At 44.6% G+C, this 24411-nt stretch overlaps 2 protein-coding genes across 7 annotated transcripts in view; both read left to right on the top strand.

Moving 5' to 3' along the window:
• The window catches only part of LOC115165264 (plexin-B3), a 227978-nt gene that overhangs the window by 70815 nt on the left and 132752 nt on the right, over positions 1-24411 (top strand). The window lies entirely within an intron of this gene.
• LOC115165265 (probable serine/threonine-protein kinase clkA) lies at positions 20381-23397 on the top strand. The gene is made up of 2 exons (XM_029718271.1): positions 20381-22115; positions 22260-23397. Exons 1-2 carry the CDS (start codon positions 20467-20469, stop codon positions 22663-22665), a joined length of 2055 nt encoding a protein of 684 aa, XP_029574131.1. The 5' UTR covers positions 20381-20466; the 3' UTR covers positions 22666-23397.

Here is a 24411-nt window from a genome sequence, read left to right as displayed (position 1 = left end):
TCAAAACATTGATAAATACCCGTATCTGTTAGGCGAAATACCGCGGTGTGCCGTCACAGCAGCAAGATTTGTGGCTCGTTGCCATAAGAAAAGGGAAACCAGTAGAGAACAAATAACGCTGTAAATACCTCCAGTATTTTAATTTTAACTATATACATGTTGCTAAAACACTAATAGCTGATAATATAACACTTGACATGTTTTAAAAAATATATATATATTTTTTAAACCTTTTATTTAAGGTTGTTTCTTGCTTCGGCAAACATAAAGACCCGTAGAGACGGACAGAGAGACGGACAGAGAGACGGACACAGAGACGGAGAGAGAGACGGAGAGAGAGACGGAGAGAGAGACGGACAGAGAGACGGAGAGAGAGACGGAAAAAGAGACGGAGAGAGAGACGGACAGAGAGACGGACAGAGAGACGGAGAGAGAGACGGACAGAGAGACTTGGATGAGAGACGGACAGAGAGACGGAGAGAGAGACTTGGATGAGAGACGGACAGAGTGACGGACAGAGAGACGGAGAGAGAGACGGACAGAGAGACTTGGATGAGAGACTTGGATGAGAGACGGACAGAGAGACTTGGATGAGAGACGGAGAGAGAGACGGAGAGAGAGACGGACAGAGAGACTTGGATGAGAGACTTGGATGAGAGACGGACAGAGAGACTTGGATGAGAGACGGAGAGAGAGACGGAGAGAGAGACGGACAGAGAGACTTGGATGAGAGACTTGGATGAGAGACGGAGAGAGAGACGGAGAGAGAGACGGAGAGAGAGACGGAGAGAGAGACTTGGATGAGAGACTTGGATGAGAGACGGAGAGAGAGACGGACAGAGAGACTTGGATGAGAGACTTGGATGAGAGACGGACAGAGAGACTTGGATGAGAGACTTGGATGAGAGACGGAGAGAGAGACGGAGAGAGAGACGGACAGAGAGACTTGGATGAGAGACGGACAGAGAGACTTGGATGAGAGACGGAGAGAGAGACGGAGAGAGAGACGGACAGAGAGACTTGGATGAGAGACGGAGAGAGAGACGGAGAGAGAGACGGAGAGAGAGACGGAGAGAGAGACGGAGAGAGAGACGGAGAGAGAGACTTGGATGAGAGACGGAGAGAGAGACGGACAGAGAGACTTGGATGAGAGACTTGGATGAGAGACGGAGAGAGAGACGGAGAGAGAGACGGAGAGAGAGACTTGGATGAGAGACGGAGAGAGAGACGGAGAGAGAGACGGACAGAGAGACTTGGATGAGAGACTTGGATGAGAGACGGAGAGAGAGACGGAGAGAGAGACGGACAGAGAGACTTGGATGAGAGACGGACAGAGAGACGGACAGAGAGACTTGGATGAGAGACGGACAGAGAGACGGACAGAGAGACGGAGAGAGAGACTTGGATGAGAGACGGACAGAGAGACGGACAGAGAGACGGACAGAGAGACTTGGATGAGAGACTGTCTCCGTCTGTGGGTGTGGCTTTTTATTCATTTCGAATAAATATGCTAATGCTTCTTCCAAAATGAAGAATGTGGTACAGCTTGGCTGCCGTGGGTGACAGTATCCCCAGTCTGATCGTCATGCTTCGTTATCGTCACGCAGGGAAGAAAGATGGCTGTGGATTTAATATACAGCATTCTAGATAATTGGACTGGTTTGAACTAACAACAGTAGGAATGGTGAAATGATTCTTCAGCGACAGACATTGTATTCCTGTGACAGTAGGTTAGTCATGTTGACAGACATTGTATTCCTGTGACAGTAGTTTAGTCATGTTGACAGACATTGTATTCCTGCGACAGTAGTTTAGTCATGTTGACAGACATTGTGTTCCTGTGACAGTAGTTTAGTCATGTTGACAGACATTGTATTTCTGTGACAGTAGGTTAGTCATGTTGACAGACATTGTATTCCTGTGACAGTAGGTTAGTCATGTTGACAGACATTGTATTCCTGTGACAGTAGGTTAGTCATGTTGACAGACATTGTATTCCTGTGACAGTAGTTTAGTCATGTTGACATTGTATTTCTGTGACAGTAGGTTAGTCATGTTGACATTGTATTTCTGTGACAGTAGGTTAGTCATGTTGACATTGTATTTCTGTGACAGTAGGTTAGTCATGTTGACATTGTATTTCTGTGACAGTAGGTTAGTCATGTTGACATTGTATTCCTGTGACAGTAGGTTAGTCATGTTTCAATTTGTAAGTCGCTCTGGATAAGAGCGTCTGCTAAATGACTTAAATGTAAAATGTAATGTTGACATAGAGGTGATGATTATCTAGTAGCCTGGAATCCAAAAAAAGAACAGATATTCTCTTTAGCAAGGGGTGAAACTGAGCATTTCAATTCAGAAACCAGGCTAGGTAATAATTAGTCCTATTAAATAAGACATCAGTCTTATCCTCCTCCACCCCCTCCTATTAAAGGGTTATTAAGGTTAGGGTTAATAGCCCATCCACAAGCGCCCGACTCTATGTGATAGAGAACATCTGAGGACTGCGCCGTAACCGATATAGATAATACACCGTGTAGTCAGAGATAGCTGAACAATGTTTTGTGTTTCTGCTTATAATTTCCAACATGTCGGAAGGCTGTTTGTTAGTCAACTTGTCTAATAATTAGATATATGTCATTTCTCTTCTATCGTTATATGTTACCCTAAAACAGGGTTTCTCAAACTCGGTCCTGGGGGGCCCTCCCCTGGGGGGGGGGAACGGTCCTGGGGCCCTCCCCTGGGGGGGGAAACGGTCCTGGGCCCCTCCCCTGGGGGGGAAACGGTCCTGGGCCCCTCCCCTGGGGGGGAAACGGTCCTGGGCCCCTCCCCTGGGGGGAAACGGTCCTGGGCCCCTCCCCTGGGGGGAAACGGTCCTGGGCCCCTCCCCTGGGGGGGGAAACGGTCCTGGGGCCCTCCCCTGGGGGGGCATGGTCCTGGGGGCACGTTTTGTTTTTACTGTAGAACTACACAGCTGATTGAAATAATCAGAGCTGGATGATTATTGGAATCACCTGTGTAGTGCTAGGGTAAAAAACAAAAACGTGTACCCGGTGGGGGCCCAGGACCGAGTTTGGGAAACGCTGCCCTAGAAGACTAAACAACCCCTTACTCACCAGAATAATGTCGATAAAATGAATGCTTCAATCTAGTTGATATCGATAAAGTTCGTTCTCTCTTTCATCTCTGCTTCTCTCCCGCAGCAAAGACGTTTAGGAACCGGGGAGAAAATGCAATAACAAAAAACAAAAACAAACAACAACAATGGAACGATTTTCAGTTCATATTTTCAAATGACATCAGTTTGACCAGTTTTAAAGAAATTAAAAGCTGTTAAAACGACCCCAACATGTTTTTTTTGTTGTAAGATTTCAGTTTGGCTTGGATGCATATTGCATATTTGTGACCGACCGGCTCGATTTGGTCTTAATGTAGCAATATTTTTAATGTTTTTTTTTTTTTTTTTACATTGGATAAAAGTAAAAACTCAGGTCTAGAAATTGTGTCATACACTACAGATGAGGAACAACGGGAAAGTAATTTTGCTTTAAAAGATGATAATCTAACCTCACATTTGAGAAAATGGCCCTTGAATATTTTGGTACACCTACTGGAGAGCTCTTCTTTGTCTACACCCATTCATCATCGTTCACACCCTTTAAAGCTTTAGCCCCACCGATCTCTTTAAGGATTCCCATATGAGGCCATGTAGTAAACAACCAAAGAGTTCAAGACTAAAGGCTGGTTTATACTACGGGTGTGTTTGTAAATTTAATCTGGAGTGCCAGAGTGTACGCTAGCTGTTCGTAAATTCAGACCGTTCAGAGCGCACACTGGATGCTGTGGCCGAGGAGTAGGGTTAATCCGATCGTTCTGACCTAACAACAGTCATGCACCCACGCTAACTGGCTAACGTTGGCTAGCTACTTCCAGACACAAATTGGAGAAAATATCAATCTGACAATTTTACTCGCCCTAGCAGAGCTGGTCAGGCTGTTTTGTATTTTATCCAGAGTGTTAGTGACTAACTTGCTGCTAGCAACTATTTAATTATGTTTTTTTTGCCGACGTTTACTGACACCGGCCATATTCAACAGATGTTGAGGGTTCGTACATCCGTCAGTTATTCTGCGCTCTGGCACACTCAGACAAGAGCGTTCTGAAATCAGAGTAGATAGACAGAGAGAATTTACCATCTACGTCTATCAACAGTTGTCATAGTGACATCATGAACATTCTATTGAAATAGTTACTTGCATAGTGGAGTCTTTTGTTTAGACATGTAGCTAGCTAGCTAAACAATGAACCATAATCCCGATTCCCAACTCATAATTTACTTCCCTGCATGAATCTGCAGGTAGCTAACCAACCAGGTTGAATGTTAGCTAGCTAGCTAACATTGTGCTTTAAATAGCAATGCAAATGGTTCTGAGATACAAATAATATTACTACACAGATCATACACGTAACGTTAGCTAGCTAGCTAGCCAGCCAGCTAACGTTAGCTAGTTAGCTAAAAGTACACTTTAACTGGAAATGAAAACGACTTTCTGACTAAATTTGAAATGTGTAATATCTGAAAATGTAGCTAGCTAGACTATCTTACCCGTATACATGGATGAACTCTTCTCCTTCTCTGTCGTGGATTCCATGGTTGCCCTTAGTTTGAAGATGTAATCTGGAGACAGGGGTTTTATACAACAGCCTTCTGTGTGTTTTCGACTCCGTCTGCATATTTGCAATCAAACGCCAGTATTTTCTCCATCTCCTTAGCTATCATACTCTAATTCCACTGATTTTAAAACCGGGTCGTCCAGAAAGTGGAGAGCAACACTTATGCAGTGATATCTTTATTAAAATCTATTAAAATTACCTACACATACTGCTATATGACAGACCAATCCAAACTCTTCTCTCAGCATGTCCAGCCCACTCATTATCTCAGCCAATCATGGCTAGCGGGAAGGTTGCTGACTTTTTCCCTGTGGCTAAACCAACTAGGCTCGTAATTTAACAATTTTATTCGTATTTACAGATGGCATACACGTTTGTTATTAAGGCACATGAAAGTTCACATGTTCCAGAAGGCATTTCTGCCCCAAAAAAACACATTTTGATAAAAATAATGATAGCACATTTACAGACGATCCCTAACTGTGGTTGAAATACAATCAGTTTTTATAACGCTGATAAAGATAGCACATTTACAGACGGTCCCTAACTGTGCGTTCATTCTCTCAAGAGAATGCTGAAAGAAGAAATATGTTCCTGATTCAAAATGTACATTTTAATGTATAATTTTTCTATAAGAATTGCTTAATTATATTATATTAGACTATGTGAGAGGTTATAGACCTACAGTTAATATTATATTAGACTATATGAGAGGTTATAAACCTACAGTTAATATTATATTAGACTATATGAGAGGTTATAGACCTACAGTTAATATTATATTAGACTATGTGAGAGGTTATAAACCTACAGTTAATATTATAATAGACTATATGAGAGGTTATAAACCTACAGTTAATATTATATTAGACTATATGAGAGGTTATAAACCTACAGTCAATATTATATTAGACTATATGAGAGGTTATAAACCTACAGTTAATATTATATTAGACTATATGAGAGGTTATAAACCTACAGTTAATATTATATTAGACTATATGAGAGGTTATAGACCTACAGTTAATATTATATTAGACTATGTGAGAGGTTATAAACCTACAGTTAATATTATATTAGACTATATGAGAGGTTATAGACCTACAGTTAATATTATATTAGACTATGTGAGAGGTTATAAACCTTGAGTTAATATTATATTAGACTATATGAGAGGTTATAGACCTACAGTTAATATTATATTAGACTATATGAGAGGTTATAGACCTACAGTCAGTGTCCAGATTTCAGGCTACTCTTCTATGTAACCTGTTTGAACAGTACAGTTCCCTTGATGTGCCCATTTTGAAGTTTCTTGTGACTGTCTTAATTTGTACAACGCCTCACAATCATCACATCGTAACATAACTGCTACCATCCTTCTCTCCCACTTCACTAAATCTTTCCCAGACATTAGACTGCTGTTCCGGCTGGCCTTTCCCTTCTCTTTATATTTAACTCTCCATTTCACAGCTTTTCTCTTATTAAATTTAACTCTGACATTTGTCCCCTTTTTTTGCCTCAGTGGAGTGACAATAAAATAAAAAATCAGCCCCCAAGTTCCCAAAAGCATTTGGCAATTCCTTATTTGGCATGCTACGGTTAGGCCCTAAAGCTTAGGGTATGCTCTAACGCCCCATAAAACTAATGAACTGGAAAAACCTCAGTGTACCCTTTTTAAATATGAATTGCACATTTATGGATTTTTCATGCTTTTGTTTTGTCTTTATTCAACACGCACACCGTCCGACGGCCTTCACCCACGCAATATTTCATGACCTGAAACTGCGGCTTTATATGAGTCGAACCCGCATCACTAACACACTAGGGGCTATTCCTCCGGGATCCCACCAGAGTGTTTCGTGTCCCAAATGACCCCCTGTTACCTCTGGTCAAAAGCAGTGTACTATAAAAGGGAAATATTGTGCTATATGGAAGCTAGACAGTATTCCCGTAGGAATGTTACTGTAGTGTCTGTCACAGTGCAGTGCTTTGCTAAGAGGATAAGTCTCGCTCTCACACACACACACACACACACACACACACACACACACACACACACACACACACACACACACACACACACTACTCTGCATGGATAACCCTTACTTACTGAGGAGAGAGAGAGAGAGAGAGACACGCCTGTCTCACACTCTGATGATATCAAATATCTACTCTGGGAAATAAGCAGGAAATATGCATGATCTCTGCAGGAAAGAGAGAGGAGAGGAGGGATGGAGGGGGAGGGAGGGATGGAGGGGGAGGGAGGGAGGCAGAGAGGGGGCAGGAGAGAGGGGATGGAGGGGGAGGGAGGCAGAGAGGGGGCAGGAGACAGGGGGAGACAGGGGCGTGCAGATTGGGATCAGACAGAAAGAGGAGGGAGAGGTGGGAATATAGAAAATGAGACAAAAAGCTAGAGGAAAGAAATCCAGAGACCCAGGAGAGAGGAGGTTAGTTTATTGACAAGGAGTCTGACTGTTCTGTACACACACACACACACACACACACACACACACACACACACACACACACACACACACACACACACACACACACACAGCTACTGTTCTCTCTCCTGGGTGATGAAATATTCAGGAGGTTACTTTACTAATTATTTACTAATCTGTGTTTTGTATCTCATTTTTTTTGTTCTGTTATTCAAACATTCTCATCCCTCTCATCCCTCTCATCCCTCTCATCCCTCTCTGTCCTCTCATCCCTCATCCCTCTGTCCTCTCATCCCTCATCCCTCTCATCCCTCTGTCCTCTCATCCCTCATCCCTCTCATCCCTCTCATCCCTCTCATCCCTCTCAGTCCTCTCATCCCTCTCATCCCTCTCATCCCTCTCATCCCTCTCAGTCCTCTCATCCCTCTCATCCTCTCATCCCTCTCATCCCTCTCATCCCTCTCATCCCTCTCATCCCTCTCATCCCTCATCCTCATCCCTCTCATCCTCTCATCCCTCATCCCTCTCATCCCTCTCATCCCTCATCCCTCTGTCCTCTCATCCCTCATCCCTCTCATCCCTCTGTCCTCTCATCCCTCATCCCTCTCATCCCTCTCATCCCTCTCATCCCTCTCAGTCCTCTCATCCCTCTCATCCCTCTCATCCCTCTCATCCCTCTCAGTCCTCTCATCCCTCTCATTCCTCTCATCCCTCTCATCCCTCTCATCCCTCATCCCTCTCATCCCTCTCATCCCTCTCATCCCTCATCCCTCTCATCCCTCTCATCCCTCTCATCCCTCTCATCCCTCATTCCTCTCATTCCTCTCTGTCCTCTCATCCCTCTCATCCCTCATCCCTCTCATCCCTCTCATCCCTCTCATCCCTCATCCCTCTCATCCCTCTCATCCCTCTCATCCCTCTCATCCCTCATTCCTCTCATTCCTCTCTGTCCTCTCATCCCTCTCATCCCTCATTCCTCTCATCCCTCTCTGTCCTCTCATCCCTCTCATCCCTCTCATCCCTCTCATCCCTCTCATCCCTCTCATCCCTCTCAGTCCTCTCATTCCTCTCATCCCTCTCAGTCCTCTCATTCCTCTCATCCCTCTCATCCCTCTGTCCTCTCATCCCTCTCATACCTCTCATCCCTCTCATCCCTCTCATCCCTCTCATCCCTCTCATTCCTCTCATCCCTCTCATCCCTCTCAGTCCTCTCATTCCTCTCATCCCTCTCAGTCCTCTCATTCCTCTCATTCCTCTCTGTCCTCTCATCCCTCTCATCCCTCTCATCCCTCTCATCCCTCTGTCCTCTCATCCCTCTCATCCCTCTCATCCCTCTGTCCTCTCATCCCTCTCATCCCTCTCATTCCTCTCATTCCTCTCATCCCTCTCATCCCTCTCATTCCTCTCATCCCTCTCATCCCTCTCATTCCTCTCATCCCTCTCATCCCTCTGTCCTCTCATCCCTCTCATACCTCTCATCCCTCTCATCCCTCTCATTCCTCTGTCCTCTCATTCCTCTCTGTCCTCTCATCCCTCTCATTCCTCTCATCCCTCTCATCCCTCTCATCCCTCTCATCCCTCTGTCCTCTCATCCCTCTCATCCCTCTCATCCCTCTCATCCCTCTGTCCTCTCATCCCTCTCATCCCTCTCATTCCTCTCATCCCTCTCATCCCTCTGTCCTCTCATCCCTCTCATCCCTCATCCCTCTCATCCCTCTCATCCCTCTGTCCTCTCATCCCTCTCATCCCTCTCATTCCTCTCATCCCTCTCATCCCTCTGTCCTCTCATCCCTCTCATCCCTCTCAGTCCTCTCATCCCTCTCAGTCCTCTCAGTCCTCTCATCCCTCTCATCCCTCTCATCCCTCTCATCCCTCTCATCCCTCTCATCCCTCTCATCCCTCTCTTTTTTCTTTGTCTTCTTTTCTCTTCAACTTCCCATTAAATCCCATTCCTCCCCCTTTCTCTCCCTCTACACACACACACACACACACACACACACACACACACACACACACACACGCGCGCACACACACACACACACACACACACACCAGTCCTCTTCTCGCCTAGTGTTGCGTATGGAGATGAGACTGCCTCCCTCTGCACACAAGCTCGCTTTCTAACACACACACACACACACACACACACACACACACACACCCACGCATCACACATAACTGCATTAGTATATACATCAAAAGTCCCAATGCAAATTTACACCTCCCTGTTCTATTATGGGCGTTATTATATGTTATATATATTATATTATTATATATATTATATGGGGCGGCAGGTAGCCTAGTGGTTAGAGCATTGGACTAGTAACCGAAAAGTTGCAAGATCGAATCCCCGAGCTGACAAGGTAAAAATCTGTCATTCTGCCCCCTGAACAAGGCAGTTAACCCACTGTTCCCTGATAGGTCGTCATTGTAAATAAGAATTTGTTCTTAACTGACTTGCCTTGTTAAATAAAGGTTCAATAAATAAAACAGATCTGAATTCTGCCTCCCGAGATGTGTCGGGCTGTATTGTCATCGGGTGTCCTGTAGGGCGGCGCACAATTGGCCCAGTGTCGTCCGGGTTAGGGGAGGGTTTGGCACGGGGAGGGGCTTTACTTGGCTCATCGTGCTCTAGCGACTCCTTGTGGCGGGCCGGGCACCTGCAGGCTGACACGGTCGTCAGGTGAACAGTGTTTCCTCCGACACATTGGTTCGGCTGGCTTCCGGGTTAAGCTGGCGGGTGTTAAAGGAGTTTCTGAGGACACATGACTCGACCTTCTCCTCCCGAGCCCTTCGGGGAGTTGCAGCGATGAGACAAGATGGAAAAAGGTGGTAAAATACAACAACAAACATTTTAAACAAATGACCCGCCACGGGGTTGTTGTTAGGGGTTACCGCTCAACAACACATATTTTTAAGAAGATGGTGGCGTCTTACGAACTCCGACCCAACTCTACTTTGTGATTCTTTTGCCGTTTATCATCAACTTTTTTTGCACAAAATGTATCCCGCCGATCGACAATAACTTTTGAACATCGGATCGGCAGTTACTAACCTCAATTTCGACGTTCACTTTGCTGGGCTATCCAAGAGGAAACAGGAGAGGTGGAGTCCTGGATTAAGACCGGCCACCTCTTCCCTCCATTCTATCGGCCAATGTATTTGCCAGTATCTTGGAATATGTTCCTTGGACTCCGCCGATAGCATCAATAAGCTAACCACCTCAGTCACCGGCTTCATAAGGAAATGCATCGCCGACGTTGTCCCCACGGTGAAGGTTCACTGCTTCCCCAATCAAAAGCCCTGGACCACCGAGGTTGGTGCTAAACTAAAGGACAGGGCTACCACACACAGAGCTATCGTAGACAACCCTGATGCTACCACACACAGAGCTATCGTAGACAACCCTGATGCTACCACACACAGAGCTATCGTAGACAACCCTGATGCTACCACACACAGAGCTATCGTAGACAACCCTGATGCTACCACACACAGAGCTATCGTAGACAACCCTGATGCTACCACACACAGAGCTATCGTAGACAACCCTGAGACTACCACACACAGAGCTATCGTAGACAACCCTGATGCTACCACACACAGAGCTATCGTAGACAACCCTGATGCTACCACACACAGAGCTATCGTAGACAACCCTGAGACTACCACACACAGAGCTATCGTAGACAACCCTGAGACTACCACACACAGAGCTATCGTAGACAACCCTGAGACTACCACACACAGAGCTATCGTAGACAACCCTGATGCTACCACACACAGAGCTACCACACACAGAGCTATCGTAGACAACCCTGATGCTACCACACACAGAGCTATCGCAGACAACCCTGATGCTACCACACACAGAGCTATCCCAGACAACCCTGATGCTACCACACACAGAGCTATCCCAGACAACCCTGAGACTACCACACACAGAGCTATCGCAGACAACCCTGATGCTACCACACACAGAGCTATCCCAGACAACCCTGAGACTACCACACACAGAGCTATCCCAGACAACCCTGATGCTACCACACACAGAGCTATCGCAGACAACCCTGATGCTACCACACACAGAGCTATCCCAGACAACCCTGATGCTACCACACACAGAGCTATCCCAGACAACCCTGAGACTACCACACACAGAGCTATCGCAGACAACCCTGATGCTACCACACACAGAGCTATCCCAGACAACCCTGAGACTACCACACACAGAGCTATCCCAGACAACCCTGATGCTACCACACACAGAGCTATCGTAGACAACCCCAAGGCTACCACACACAGAGCTATCCCAGACAACCCTGAGGCTACCACACAGAGCTATCGCAGACAACCCTGAGGCTACCACACAGAGCTATCGTAGACAACCCTGAGGCTACCACACAGAGCTATCGTAGACAACCCTGAGGCTACCACACAGAGCTATCGCAGACAACCCTGAGGCTAAGGCTGAGGACAGGAACAAGTACCAGAAGTCCCGCTACGACCTCAGCAGAGTCATCAAACGAGCAAAAGGACAATATAGGAACAAGGTGGGTTTCATATTACACAGGCTGCGACGCAAAGGTCAGAGGTTACAGTCCATTACGGATTACAAAAGGAAGCCGTGATCTGCCCAACGATGCCTCTCTGCCAGACGATCTCAATTCTATGCACGCTTCGACGAAAACAACACAGAGTGGATGAGTGCATGAGTGGCCCCGCTGATCCAGGGGACTGGGTGAACTCACTCCGAGGCCGACGTGAGTAAGGCCTTTAATCAGGTCAAGGGCGCGTTCTCAGACATGTGCAGAACAGCCGGCAGGCATATTCACGGGCATGTTCAACCTCTCGTCGTCCCCCGTCTGTAATCCCCCACACGTCTCAAGCTGACCACCATCATTCCTGTTCCCAAGAACTCTGAGGCTTCATGCCGCAATGACTACCGCCCTGTAGCACTCACATCTGTAATCATGAAGTGCTTTGAAAGGCTGGTTATGGCAACACATCAACTCCATTATGCCAGACACCCTAGAACCACTCCAATAACAGATCCATAGACAATACAATCCCACACTGCCCTCAACCACCTAGATTAGAGGAATACCTATGTGAGAATGCTGTTCATTGACTACAGCTACAGCGTTCAACACCATAGTTGCCCTCCAAGCTCGTAACCAAGCTTGGGAACTTTGAATTGAACACCTCCCTCTGCAACTGGATCCTGGACTTCCTGACGGGCCGCCCCCAGGTGGTGCCATTTGGGATGAAGCCCCTCTCTCAGAGCCCTGGAGGTGAAAGGGAGGTTTCTCTCCATCTTTAAGCCCTAGACAATATGATCTGATGGGGAGGTATTCAGGACAAAGAGAGGTTTCTCTCCATCTTTAAGCCCTAGACAATAGGATCTGATGGGGAGGTATTCAGGACAAAGAGAGGTTTCTCTCCATCTTTAAGCCCTAGACAATAGGATCTGATGGGGAGGTATTCAGGACAAAGAGAGGTTTCTCTCCATCTTTAAGCCCTAGACAATAGGATCTGATGGGGAGGTATTCAGGACAAAGAGAGGTTTCTCTCTCCATCTTTAAGCCCTAGACAATAGGATCTGATGGGGAGGTATTCAGGACAAAGAGAGGTTTCTCTCCATCTTTAAGCCCTAGACAATAGGATCTGATGGGGAGGTATTCAGGACAAAGAGAGGTTTCTCTCTCCATCTTTAAGCCCAAGACAATAGGATCTGATGGGGAGGTATTCAGGACAAAGAGAGGTTTCTCTCTCCATTTTTAAGCCCAAGACAATAGGATCTGATGGGGAGATATTCAGGACAAAGAGAGGTTTCTCTCTCCATCTTTAAGCCCTAGACAATATGATCTGATGGGGAGGTATTCAGGACAAAGAGAGGTTTCTCTCCATCTTTAAGCCCTAGACAATAGGATCTGATGGGGAGGTATTCAGGACAAAGAGAGGTTTCTCTCTCCATCTTTAAGCTTGTGTTTCTAGCTCCAACAGTAATACCCAGCTAAATGCTTGTGTTTCTAGCTCCAACAGTATACCTAGCTAAATGCTTGTGTTTCTAGCTCCAACAGTAATACCCAGCTAAATGCTTGTGTTTCTAGCTCCAACAGTAATACCCAGCTAAATGCTTGTGTTTCTAGCTCCAACAGTAATACCCAGCTAAATGCTTGTGTTTCTAGCTCCAACAGTATACCCAGCTAAATGCTTGTTTCTAGTTACAACAGTGCAGTAATACCTAGGTAAATGCTTGTGTTTCTAGCTCCAACAGTGCAGTAATACCCAGCTAAATGCTTGTGTTTCTAGCTCCAACGTGTTTCTAGCTCCAACAGTAATACCTAAATAAATGCTTGTGTTTCTAGCTCCAACAGTACAGTAACACCTAGCAATAGAAATCAATAGGCACATAATCCAAAAAGTCAAAAGAAAGAAATTAAGAAATGTCAGAATTAGCATTGTCAGAGTCCGGAATATACAGCGAGTTCCAAAAGTATTGGGACAGTGATAATTGTTTTATTGTTTTGTCTCTGTAGTCCAGCACTTTGCATTTAAAATGGTACGAGGTTAAAGTGCAGACTGTGAGCTGTAATTGTAGGGTATTTTTTATCCATATCGGGTGAACCGTTTAGAAATGACAGCACTATTTGTGCATAGTTTTATATATGGAAGCCCATTCCTGCCACCCAAAAAATAAAATACATACACTGAGTGTACAAAACATTAGGAACACCTGCTCTTTCCATGACACAGACTGACCAGGTGAATCCAGGTGAAAGCTATGATCCCTTATTTATGTCACTTAAATCCATTCAATCAGTGTAGATGAAGGGAAGGAGACGGGTTAAGGAAGGATTTTTAAGCCTTGAGATAACTGAGAAATGGACTGTGTGTGTGTGCCACTCGGAGGGGGAACTCAATATTAGGAAGGTGTTCTTAATGTTTTGTACACTCAGTGTACCGATACATATAGATCATACATTTGTAGCGTTGTGTGGCGATTTCCATCTATCTACGGTGCAGGGCCGCCGGCAAACGTGGCGAGCTGGCATTTACCACAGCACTTTGGATTTGGTTTAGTAAAAATTATTGACACGAAAGAGGGACAAAGTACTGTTGTTTTGACTGATTTGCCTCAATTTCTTAGACAGGATTTTATTGTTTTCATCCTCCTTAGGGCTTCCTACTGCCTGAGCTATGTTGTTGAGTGTAATTTGAGAAGAGCGTGGGGCCTAGGCTGGAACCTTGGGGTACTCCCTTGGTGACTAGGCAGTGGCTGAGACAGCATATTTTCTGACTTTATACACTGCGCTCTTTGAGAGAGGTAGTTAGCAAACCAGGCCAAAACCCCTCAGAGACACCAATACTCCTTAGCCGGCCCACAAGAATGGAACGGTCTACTGTATCAAAAGCTTTGGCCAAGTAAATAAAAATAGCAGCACCATATTGCTTAGAATCAAGGGGTAATGGTGATTCATTGAGGACCTTTTAACTCTGCAATTTCACCGGATGTTGTGGGGGTGTGTCGCTAGCGGATCGTCTAGCCCATAGAGGTTATTAAGGTTGCAGTGACACATCCATAACCTGAGCGGAAACCAGATTGCATACCAGAGAGATTACGATAGGACATCAAAGAAAGCCAGTCAGTTGATTATTAACAAGTTTTTGCAACACTTTTGATAAACAGGGCAAAATAGAAATAGGCCTATAACAGTTAGGATCAGCTTGATCTCCCCCTTTAAATAAAGGAGGAGCCGTGACTGCCTTCCAAGCAATGGGAACCTCCCCAGAGAGGAGAGACAGGTTAAACAGGTCAGAGATAGGCTTGGCGATGATATGGGCAGCAACCTTAAAGAAGAAAGGGTATAAACCATCTGACCGAGATGTTGTTTTTTGGGTCAAGTTTAAGGAGCTCCTTTAGCACCTCGGACTCAGTGACCGCCTGCAGGGAGAAACTTTGTAGCGGGGCAGGGGAAAAAGAGGGAGAAACATCAGGGCTAGTCACATTAGAAGAGGTGGGAGATGAGGAAATGCTGGACGGGCAAGGAGGAATGCCTGAGTCAAATAGGAATCCTGAATTAGTGAAGTGGTGATAGTTTACACGAGGCTTTTATAGACAACAACAAAAAAGAGCGCAAATGCATTAGAACTGCCAGTAGTTCAAAGAGGGCCATCATACTTTCTCATACAGAGTACAGTGATGTCACAACCTTCGTATGAATAATTGGACCAAGGCGCAGCAGCGTAAGTAGAGTCCCACATTTTAATGATAGTGAAACTTCCCAAAAACAACAAAGATATAACGATCGTGAAAATACGTAGCGCACATAGGCACTCCTACAAAACAAAACAATATCCCACATCACAGGTGGAGGGGAAAAAGGACACATTAAGTATGATCCCCAATTAGAGGTAACGATTATCAGCTGCCTCTAATTGGGAACCAATTACACACATCAACATAGAAATATAATACCTAGAAACTTCCCTAGTCACGCCCCCGAGGGCTCTCTATGGTCAGGGCGTGACTATTGATGTGTCCTGAACATCTCGCTCGTAATGAAACGTAAATGTACTATGTTATACAGCATCCGGTGGCTTCGATACAGTGGCAGCTACATTCACATCAATTATATCGCCATAGATATATAGCCTATTGACTATCGTTGTAGGATTTAGGTCTCTGCATTAAAATGTCTCCTCCAATTTGCAACGTCTTCCTATGTCCACATATATTATTCTCAAGAAAATGGTCCATTTTGAATACCTTCAAAACACCAATTTAGGCGTACCTAATTTCCAAATAATTCACTGTCAATTCTTCAAGTTTTTACCAATTTAAAAAAATATATATTATTATTTTTTTTTTTTTAAATGTCCCAAACTCCTTGACATTTTGATCTCAAATCACTTTCATGAGAATATGCATTCAGATAAAAAGATTTAAAAAATAATATATAAATTACACAGCAAAGAATACCAGCCAGCATTGAAAAATGTTTTGTTTCATGAAGCCAGGCGAGCTAGTGAATGTAGAAACACCAAGACTCGTAAAGAAAGGCGGATTGGAATGATAGTGGCTTCCTGCACACACACACACACACACACACACACACACACACACACACACACACACACACACACACACACACACACACACACACACACACACACACACACACACACACGACACACGCAGGAACAAAACACGCGCTCACACACACACATACACTCACACACACAGCCTAGCTGAGTCTCAGCGACATGGGTGTGGCAGCTTGGAGTGTGTCTGTTCTGTTAGCTCACTCAGCGCATGTCTGTCTACCTAATACCCACACACACACAGTTACACACACACACACACACACACACACACACACACACACACACACACACACACACCCACACACACAGACACACACACACACACACACACACACACACAGTTACACACACAGTTACACACACATATTCATACAGTTACACACACACACACACACACACACACACACACACACACACACACAGTTACACACAGTTACACACACACACATACAGTTACACACACACACAGTTACACACAGTTACATACAGTTACAGAGACACACACACACAGTTACACACACACACACAGTTACACACACACACACACACACACACACACACACACATACAGTTACAGACACACACACAGTTACACACTCACACACACACACACACTCACACACACACACACACACACACACACATAGTTGCAGAGACACACACAGATGTCTACCTAATACCTTCAAAGGGCTGTTCTGTTTGGTCTGTCTGAGTGTAGAAAGCAGCTGCCCTCTCTCTCTCCCTCTCTCTCCCTTTCTCTCCCTCCCTCTCTCTCTCTCCCTCCTCTCTCTCTCTCCCTCTCTCTCTCTCTCTCCCTCTCTCTCCTCTCTCTCCCTCTCTCCCTCTCTCTCTCTCTCTCTCCCTCTCTCCCTCTCTCTCTCTCTCCCTCCCCTCCCCTCTCTCCCTCTCTCTCTCTCCCTTTTCTCTCTCTCTCTCTCTCTCTCTCTCTCTCTCTCTCTCCCTTTTCTCTCTCTCTCTCTCCTCTCTCTCTCTCTCTCTCTCTCTCTCTCTCTCTCTCTCCCCTCTCCCTCTCTCTCTCCCTCTCTCCCTCTCTCCCTCTCTCCCTCTCTCTCTCTTTGTGTAACCAACCGTGTCCTTCAGATTATTGTTGGTTTGTGGCTGTCTAGTCTAGACTATGTGTGGAGGGCTGATGACGAGTGTTTTCATGTTTTGACTGCGTGTTCTGAGTGTCTTTCTGTCTGAGACTGGAGGTATTTACCTCTGCAGTGTGGGAGAGAGAGAGAGGGTGTGGGTGTGTGTGTGGGGGGGGGAAAGAGTGGGAGAGAGAGAGGGTGTGTGTGTGGGGGTACTGGTACAGAGTCAATGTGGAGGCTATATACAGGGGGTACCGGTACAGAGTCAATGTGGAGGCTATATACAGGGGGGTACCGGTACAGAGTCAATGTGGAGGCTATATACAGGGGGTACCGGTACAGAGTCAATGTGGAGGCTATATACAGGGGGGTACCGGTACAGAGTCAATGTGGAGGCTATAGACAGGGGGTACCGGTACAGAGTCAATGTGGAGGCTATATACAGGGGGTACCGGTACAGAGTCAATGTGGAGACTATATACAGGGGTACCAGTACCGAGTCAATGTGGAGGCTATATACAGGGGGTACCGGTACAGAGTCAATGTGGAGGCTATATACAGGGGGTACCGGTACAGAGTCAATGTGGAGGCTATATACAGGGGGTACCGGTACAGAGTCAATGTGGAGGCTATATACAGGGGGTACCGGTACAGAGTCAATGTGGAGGCTATATACAGGGGGTACCGGTACAGAGTCAATGTGGAGGTTATACACAGGGGGTACCGGTACAGAGTCAATGTGGAGGCTATATACAGGGGGTACCGGTACAGAGTCAATGTGGAGGCTATATACAGGGGGGTACCGGTACAGAGCCAATGTGGAGGCTATATACAGGGGATACCGGTACAGAGCCAATGTGGAGGCTATATACAGGGGGTACCGGTACAGAGTCAATGTGTGGGGGCACCAGTTAGTTGGACTAATTGAGGTAATATGTACATGTAGGTAGAGTTATTAAAGTGACTATGTATAGATAATGACACAGAGTAGCAGCGGTGTAAAAGAGGGGGGGGGGGTGTCAATGTGAATAGTCTGGGTAGCCATTTGATTAGCTGTTCAGGAGGCTTATGTCTTGGGGGTAGAAGCTGTTAAGAAGCCTTTTGGACCTAGACTTGGCGCTCGGGTACCACTTGCCGTGCGGTAGCAGAGAGAACAGTCTATGACTAGGGTGTCTGGAGTCTTTGATAATTTTTAGGGCCTTCCTCTGACACCACCTGGTATAGAGGTCCTGTATGGCAGGAAGCTTGGCCCCAGTGATGTACTGGGCCGTACGCGCTACCCTCTGTAGTGTCTTGCGGTCGGAGGCCGAGCAGTTACCATACCAGGCAGTGATGCAACCAGTCAGGATGCTCTCGATGGTGCAGCTGTAGAACCGTTTGAGGATCTGGGGACCCATGCCAAATCTTTTCCGTCTCCTGAGGGGGGGAAAAGGTGTTGTCGTGCCCTCTTCACGATGTCTTGGTGTGTTTGGACCATGTTCGTTTGTTGGTGATGTGGACACCAAGGAACTTGAAGCTCTCAACCTGCTCCACTGCAGCCCTCGTCGATGAGAATAAGTGTGTGCTCGGTCCTCCTTTTCCTGTAGTCCACAATCATCTCCTTTGTCTTGATCACGTTGAGGGAGAGGTTGTTGTCCTGGCACCACATGGCCAGGTCTCTGACCTCCTCCCTATTGGCTGTCTCATTGTTGTCGGTGATCAGGCCTAACACTGTTGTGTCGCCGGGAAACTTAATGATGGTGTTGGAGTCGTGCCTGGCCATTCAGCCATGAGTGAACAGGGAGTACAGGAGGGGACTGAGCATGAATAGCATTATCACGTAGGTGTTCCTCTTGTCCAGGTGGGAAAGTGCAGTGTGGAGTGCAATAGAGATTGCATCATGCGGGGCGGTATGCAAATTGGAGTGGGTCTAGGGTTTCTGGGATAATGGTGTTGATGTGAGCCATGACCAGCCTTTCAAAGCACTTCATGGCTACGGACGTTAGTGCTACGGGTCGGTAGTCATTTAGGCAGGTTACCTTAGTGTTCTTGGGCACAGGCACTATGGTGGTCTGCTTGAAACATGTTGGTATTACAGACTCGGACAGGGAGAGGTTGAAAATGTTAGTGAAGATACTTGCCAGTTGGTCAGCGCATGCTCGCAGTACACGTCCTGGTAATCCATCTGGCCCTGCGGCCTTGTGAATGTTGACCTGTTTAAAGGTCTTACTCACATCGGCTACAGAGAGCGTGATCACAAAGTCGTCCGGAACAGCTGATGCTCTCATGCATGCTTCAGTGTTGCTTGCCTTGAAGCGAGCATAGAAGTAATTTAGCTTGTCTGGTAGGCTCGTGTCACTTGGCAGCTCACGGCTGTGCTTCCCTTTATAGTCTGTAATAACTTGCAAGCCCTGCCACATCCAACGAGCATCGGAGCTGGTGTAGTACGATTCCAGCTTAGTCCTGTATTAACGCTTTGCGTGTTTGATGGTTTGTCGGAGGTCATAGCGGGATTTCTTATAAGCGTCCGGGTTAGAGTCCCGCTCCTTGAAACGGCAGCTCTACCCTTTAGCTCAGTGTGGATGTTGCCTGTCATCCATGGCTTCTGGTTGGGGTATGTACGTACAGTCACTGTGGGGACGACGTCCTCGATGCACTTATTGATGAAGCCAGTCACTGATGTGGTATACTCCTCAATGCCATTGGATGAATTTATCTGACCACTTCCGTATTGATCTAGTCACTGGTGCTTCCTGCTTAAGTTTTTGCTTGTAAGAAGGAATCAGGAGGATAGAATGATGATCAGATTTGCCAAATGGAGGGCGAGGGAGAGCTTTGTACGCGGGGGACCTGGGGGTAACTGGGGGAACTGGGGGAGGGAGAAAAGAAAAGGGGAAGAACAGAGAAAAAAGAGAAAAGAGTGAAAGATGACAAACACTTTTACAAACAGTTACACCAACAGTTACACCAACAGTTACACCAACAGTTACACCAACACTTTTACAAACAGTTACACCAACAGTTACACCAACAGTTACACCAACAGTTACACCAACAGTTACACCAACAGTTACACCAACACTTTTACCAACAGTTACACCAACAGTTACACCAACACTTTTACCAACAGTTACACCAACAGTTACACCAACACTTTTACAATGAGTTACACCAACAGTTACACCAACAATTTTACAAACAGTTACACCAACAGTTACACCAACAGTTACACCAACACTTTTACCAACAGTTACACCAACAGTTACACCAACACTTTTACCAACAGTTACACCAACAGTTACACCAACACTTTTACAAACAGTTACACCAACACTTTTACAAACAGTTACACCAACAGTCACACCAACAGTTACACCAACAGTTACAACAACACTTTTACAAACAGTTACACCAACAGTTACACCAACAGTTTTACAAACAGTTACACCAACAGTTACACCAACAGTTTTACAAACAGTTACACCAACAGTTACACCAACACTTTTACAATGAGTTACACCAATAGTTACACCAACACTTTTACAATGAGTTACACCAACAGTTTTACAAACAGTTACACCAACAGTTTTACAAACAGTTACACCAACAGTTTTACAAACAGTTACACCAACACTTTTACAATGAGTTACACCAACAGTTACACCAACAGTTACACCAACACTTTTACAATGAGTTACACCAACAGTTACACCAACAGTTTTACAAACAGTTACACCAACAGTTACACCAACAGTTTTACAAACAGTTGCACCAACAGTTACACCAACACTTTTACAATGAGTTACACCAACAGTTACACCAACACTTTTACAATGAGTTACACCAACAGTTACACCAACACTTTTACAATGAGTTACACCAACAGTTACACCAACAGTTTTACAAACAGTTACACCAACAGTTACACCAACAGTTTTACAAACAGTTACACCAACAGTTACACCAACAGTTACACAAACAGCTACACCAACAGCTACACCAACAGTTACACCAACAGTTTTACAAACAGTTACACCAATAGTTACACCAACAGTTACACCAACAATTTTACAAACAGTTACACCAACACTTTTACAAACAGTTACACCAACAGTTTTACAAACAGTTACACCAACAGTTACACCAACACTTTTACAATGAGTTACACCAACAGTTCAACCAACACTTTTACAATGAGTTACACCAACAGTTTTACAAACAGTTACACCAACAGTTACACCAACACTTTTACAAACAGTTACACCAACAGTTACACCAACACTTTTACAATGAGTTACACCAACAGTTTTACAAACAGTTACACCAACAGTTACACCAACACTTTTACAATGAGTTACACCAACAGTTACACCAACACTTTTACAATGAGTTACACCAACAGTTACACCAACACTTTTACAAACAGTTACACCAACAGTTACACCAATAGTTACACCAACAGTTTTACAAACAGTTACACCAACAGTTTTACAAACAGCTACACCAACAGTTACACCAACACTTTTACAAACAGTTACACCAACAGTTACACCAACACTTTTACAAACAGTTACACCAACAGTTTTACAAACAGCTGCACCAACAGTTACACCAACAGTTACACCAACACTTTTACAAACAGTTACACCAACAGTTACACCAACACTTTTACAAACAGTTACACCAACAGTTACACCAACACTTTTACAAACAGTTACACCAACACTTTTACAAACAGTTACACCAACAGTTACACCAACACTTTTACAAACAGTTACACCAACAGTTACACCAACACTTTTACAATGAGTTACACCAACAGTTACACCAACACTTTTACAAACAGCTACACCAACAGTTACACCAACAGCTACACCAACAGTTACATCAACAGTTTTACAAACAGTTACACCAACAGTTACACCAACAGTTACACCAACACTTTTACAATGAGTTACACCAACACTTTTACAATGAGTTACACCAACAGTTTTACAAACAGTTACACCAATAGTTACACCAACAGTTACACCAACACTTTTACAAACAGTTACACCAAGTTACACCAACACTTTTACAAACAGTTACTCCAACAGTTACACCAACACTTTTACAAACAGTTACACCAACAGTTACACCAACACTTTTACAAACAGTTACACCAACACTTTTACAATGAGTTACACCAACAGTTACACCAACACTTTTACAAACAGCTACACCAACAGCTACACCAACAGTTACACCAACAGTTTTACAAACAGTTACACCAACAGTTACACCAACACTTTTACAATGAGTTACACCAACACTTTTACAATGAGTTACACCAACAGTTTTACAAACAGTTACACCAATAGTTACACCAACAGTTACACCAACACTTTTACAAACAGTTACACCAATAGTTACACCAACACTTTTACAAACAGTTACACCAAGTTACACCAACACTTTTACAAACAGTTACACCAACAGTTACACCAACACTTTTACAATGAGTTACACCAACAGTTACACCAACACTTTTACAAACAGTTACACCAACAGTTACACCAATAATTACACCAACAGTTTCACAAACAGCTACACCAACAGTTACACCAACACTTTTACAAACAGTTACACCAACAGTTACACCAACACTTTTACAAACAGTTAAACCAACAGTTTTACAAACAGCTACACCGACAGTTACACCAACAGTTACACCAACACTTTTACAAACAGTTACACCAACAGTTACACCAACACTTTTACAAACAGTTAAACCAACAGTTTTACAAACAGCTACACCGACAGTTACACCAACAGTTACACCAACACTTTTACAAACAGTTACACCAACAGTTACACCAACACTTTTATAAACAGTTACACCAACAGTTACACCATCACTTTTACAAACAGTTACACCAACACTTTTACAAACAGTTACACCAACAGTTACACCAACACTTTTACAAACAGTTACACCAACAGTTACACCAACACTTTAGAAACAGTTACACCAACACTTTTACAAACAGTTACACCAACAGTTACACCAGAGCCAGTATCATCATAGTGCTTAAATGATTTTTGCGACTGCACTTGAAGAAACTTTCAAAGTTCTTGAAACATTCTCGATTGACTGACCTTCATGTCTTAAAGTAGTGATGGACTGTCATTTCTCTTTGCTTATTTGAGCTGTTCTTGCCATAATATGGACTTGGTCTTTTACCAAATAGGGCTATCTTCTGTATACCACCCCTACCTTGTCACAACACAACTGATTGGCTCAAATGCATTAAGAAGGAAAGGAATTCCACAAATTAACTTAAGGCACACCTGTTAATTGAAATGCATTCCAGGTGACTACCTCATGGAGCTGGTTGAGAGAATGCCAAGAGTGTGCAAAGCTGTCATCAAGGCAAAGGGTGGCTACTTTGAAGAATCTCAAATATAAAATATATTTTGATTTGTTTAACACTTTTTTTGGTTACTACATGACTCCATATGCGTTATTTCATAGTTTTGATGCCTCATGTAAACTCTGGCTTCTCCTTACTGAATGGATTCATGTAAACTCTGGCTTCTCCTTACTGAATGGATTCATGTAAACTCTGGCTTCTCCTTACTGAATGGATTCATGTAAACTCTGGCTTCTCCTTACTGAATGGATTCATGTAAACTCTGGCTTCTCCTTACTGAATGGATTCATGTAAACTCTGGCTTCTCCTTACTGAATGGGATAATGTAAACTCTTACACAGCAAGGGCCTTAATTGAAAATTTCACTTTAATCTTAAATAGCGTAGCAAACTGTCGTTTCCAACTACTGTCAGACCCTTTGAAGGTGAGGGGAGATGCTGGTGTTGGGCGATGAGAGAAAATGTTATATGCATACTGATCATGTTAGGGCAATTCACCCCCTTTTTTTTTCTTGGAGAATGTCCCAAATGGCACCCTATTCCCTTTTATAGTGCACTACCGTTGACCAGGGCTCTGGATTAAAGGGAATAGGGTGCCGTTTGGGACGAAGCCCCTTCTCTTTCATATCCAGAGCCCCGAGACGTCTCCGCTTGCTGCTGCAACATAAATTACAGATGAACCTCTTCTCCCTCC

Source organism: Salmo trutta, chromosome 28 (assembly GCF_901001165.1).
Source record: "Salmo trutta chromosome 28, fSalTru1.1, whole genome shotgun sequence".
Taxonomy (NCBI): domain Eukaryota; kingdom Metazoa; phylum Chordata; class Actinopteri; order Salmoniformes; family Salmonidae; genus Salmo; species Salmo trutta.
This window is presented reverse-complemented; position numbering and strand designations above follow the sequence as displayed.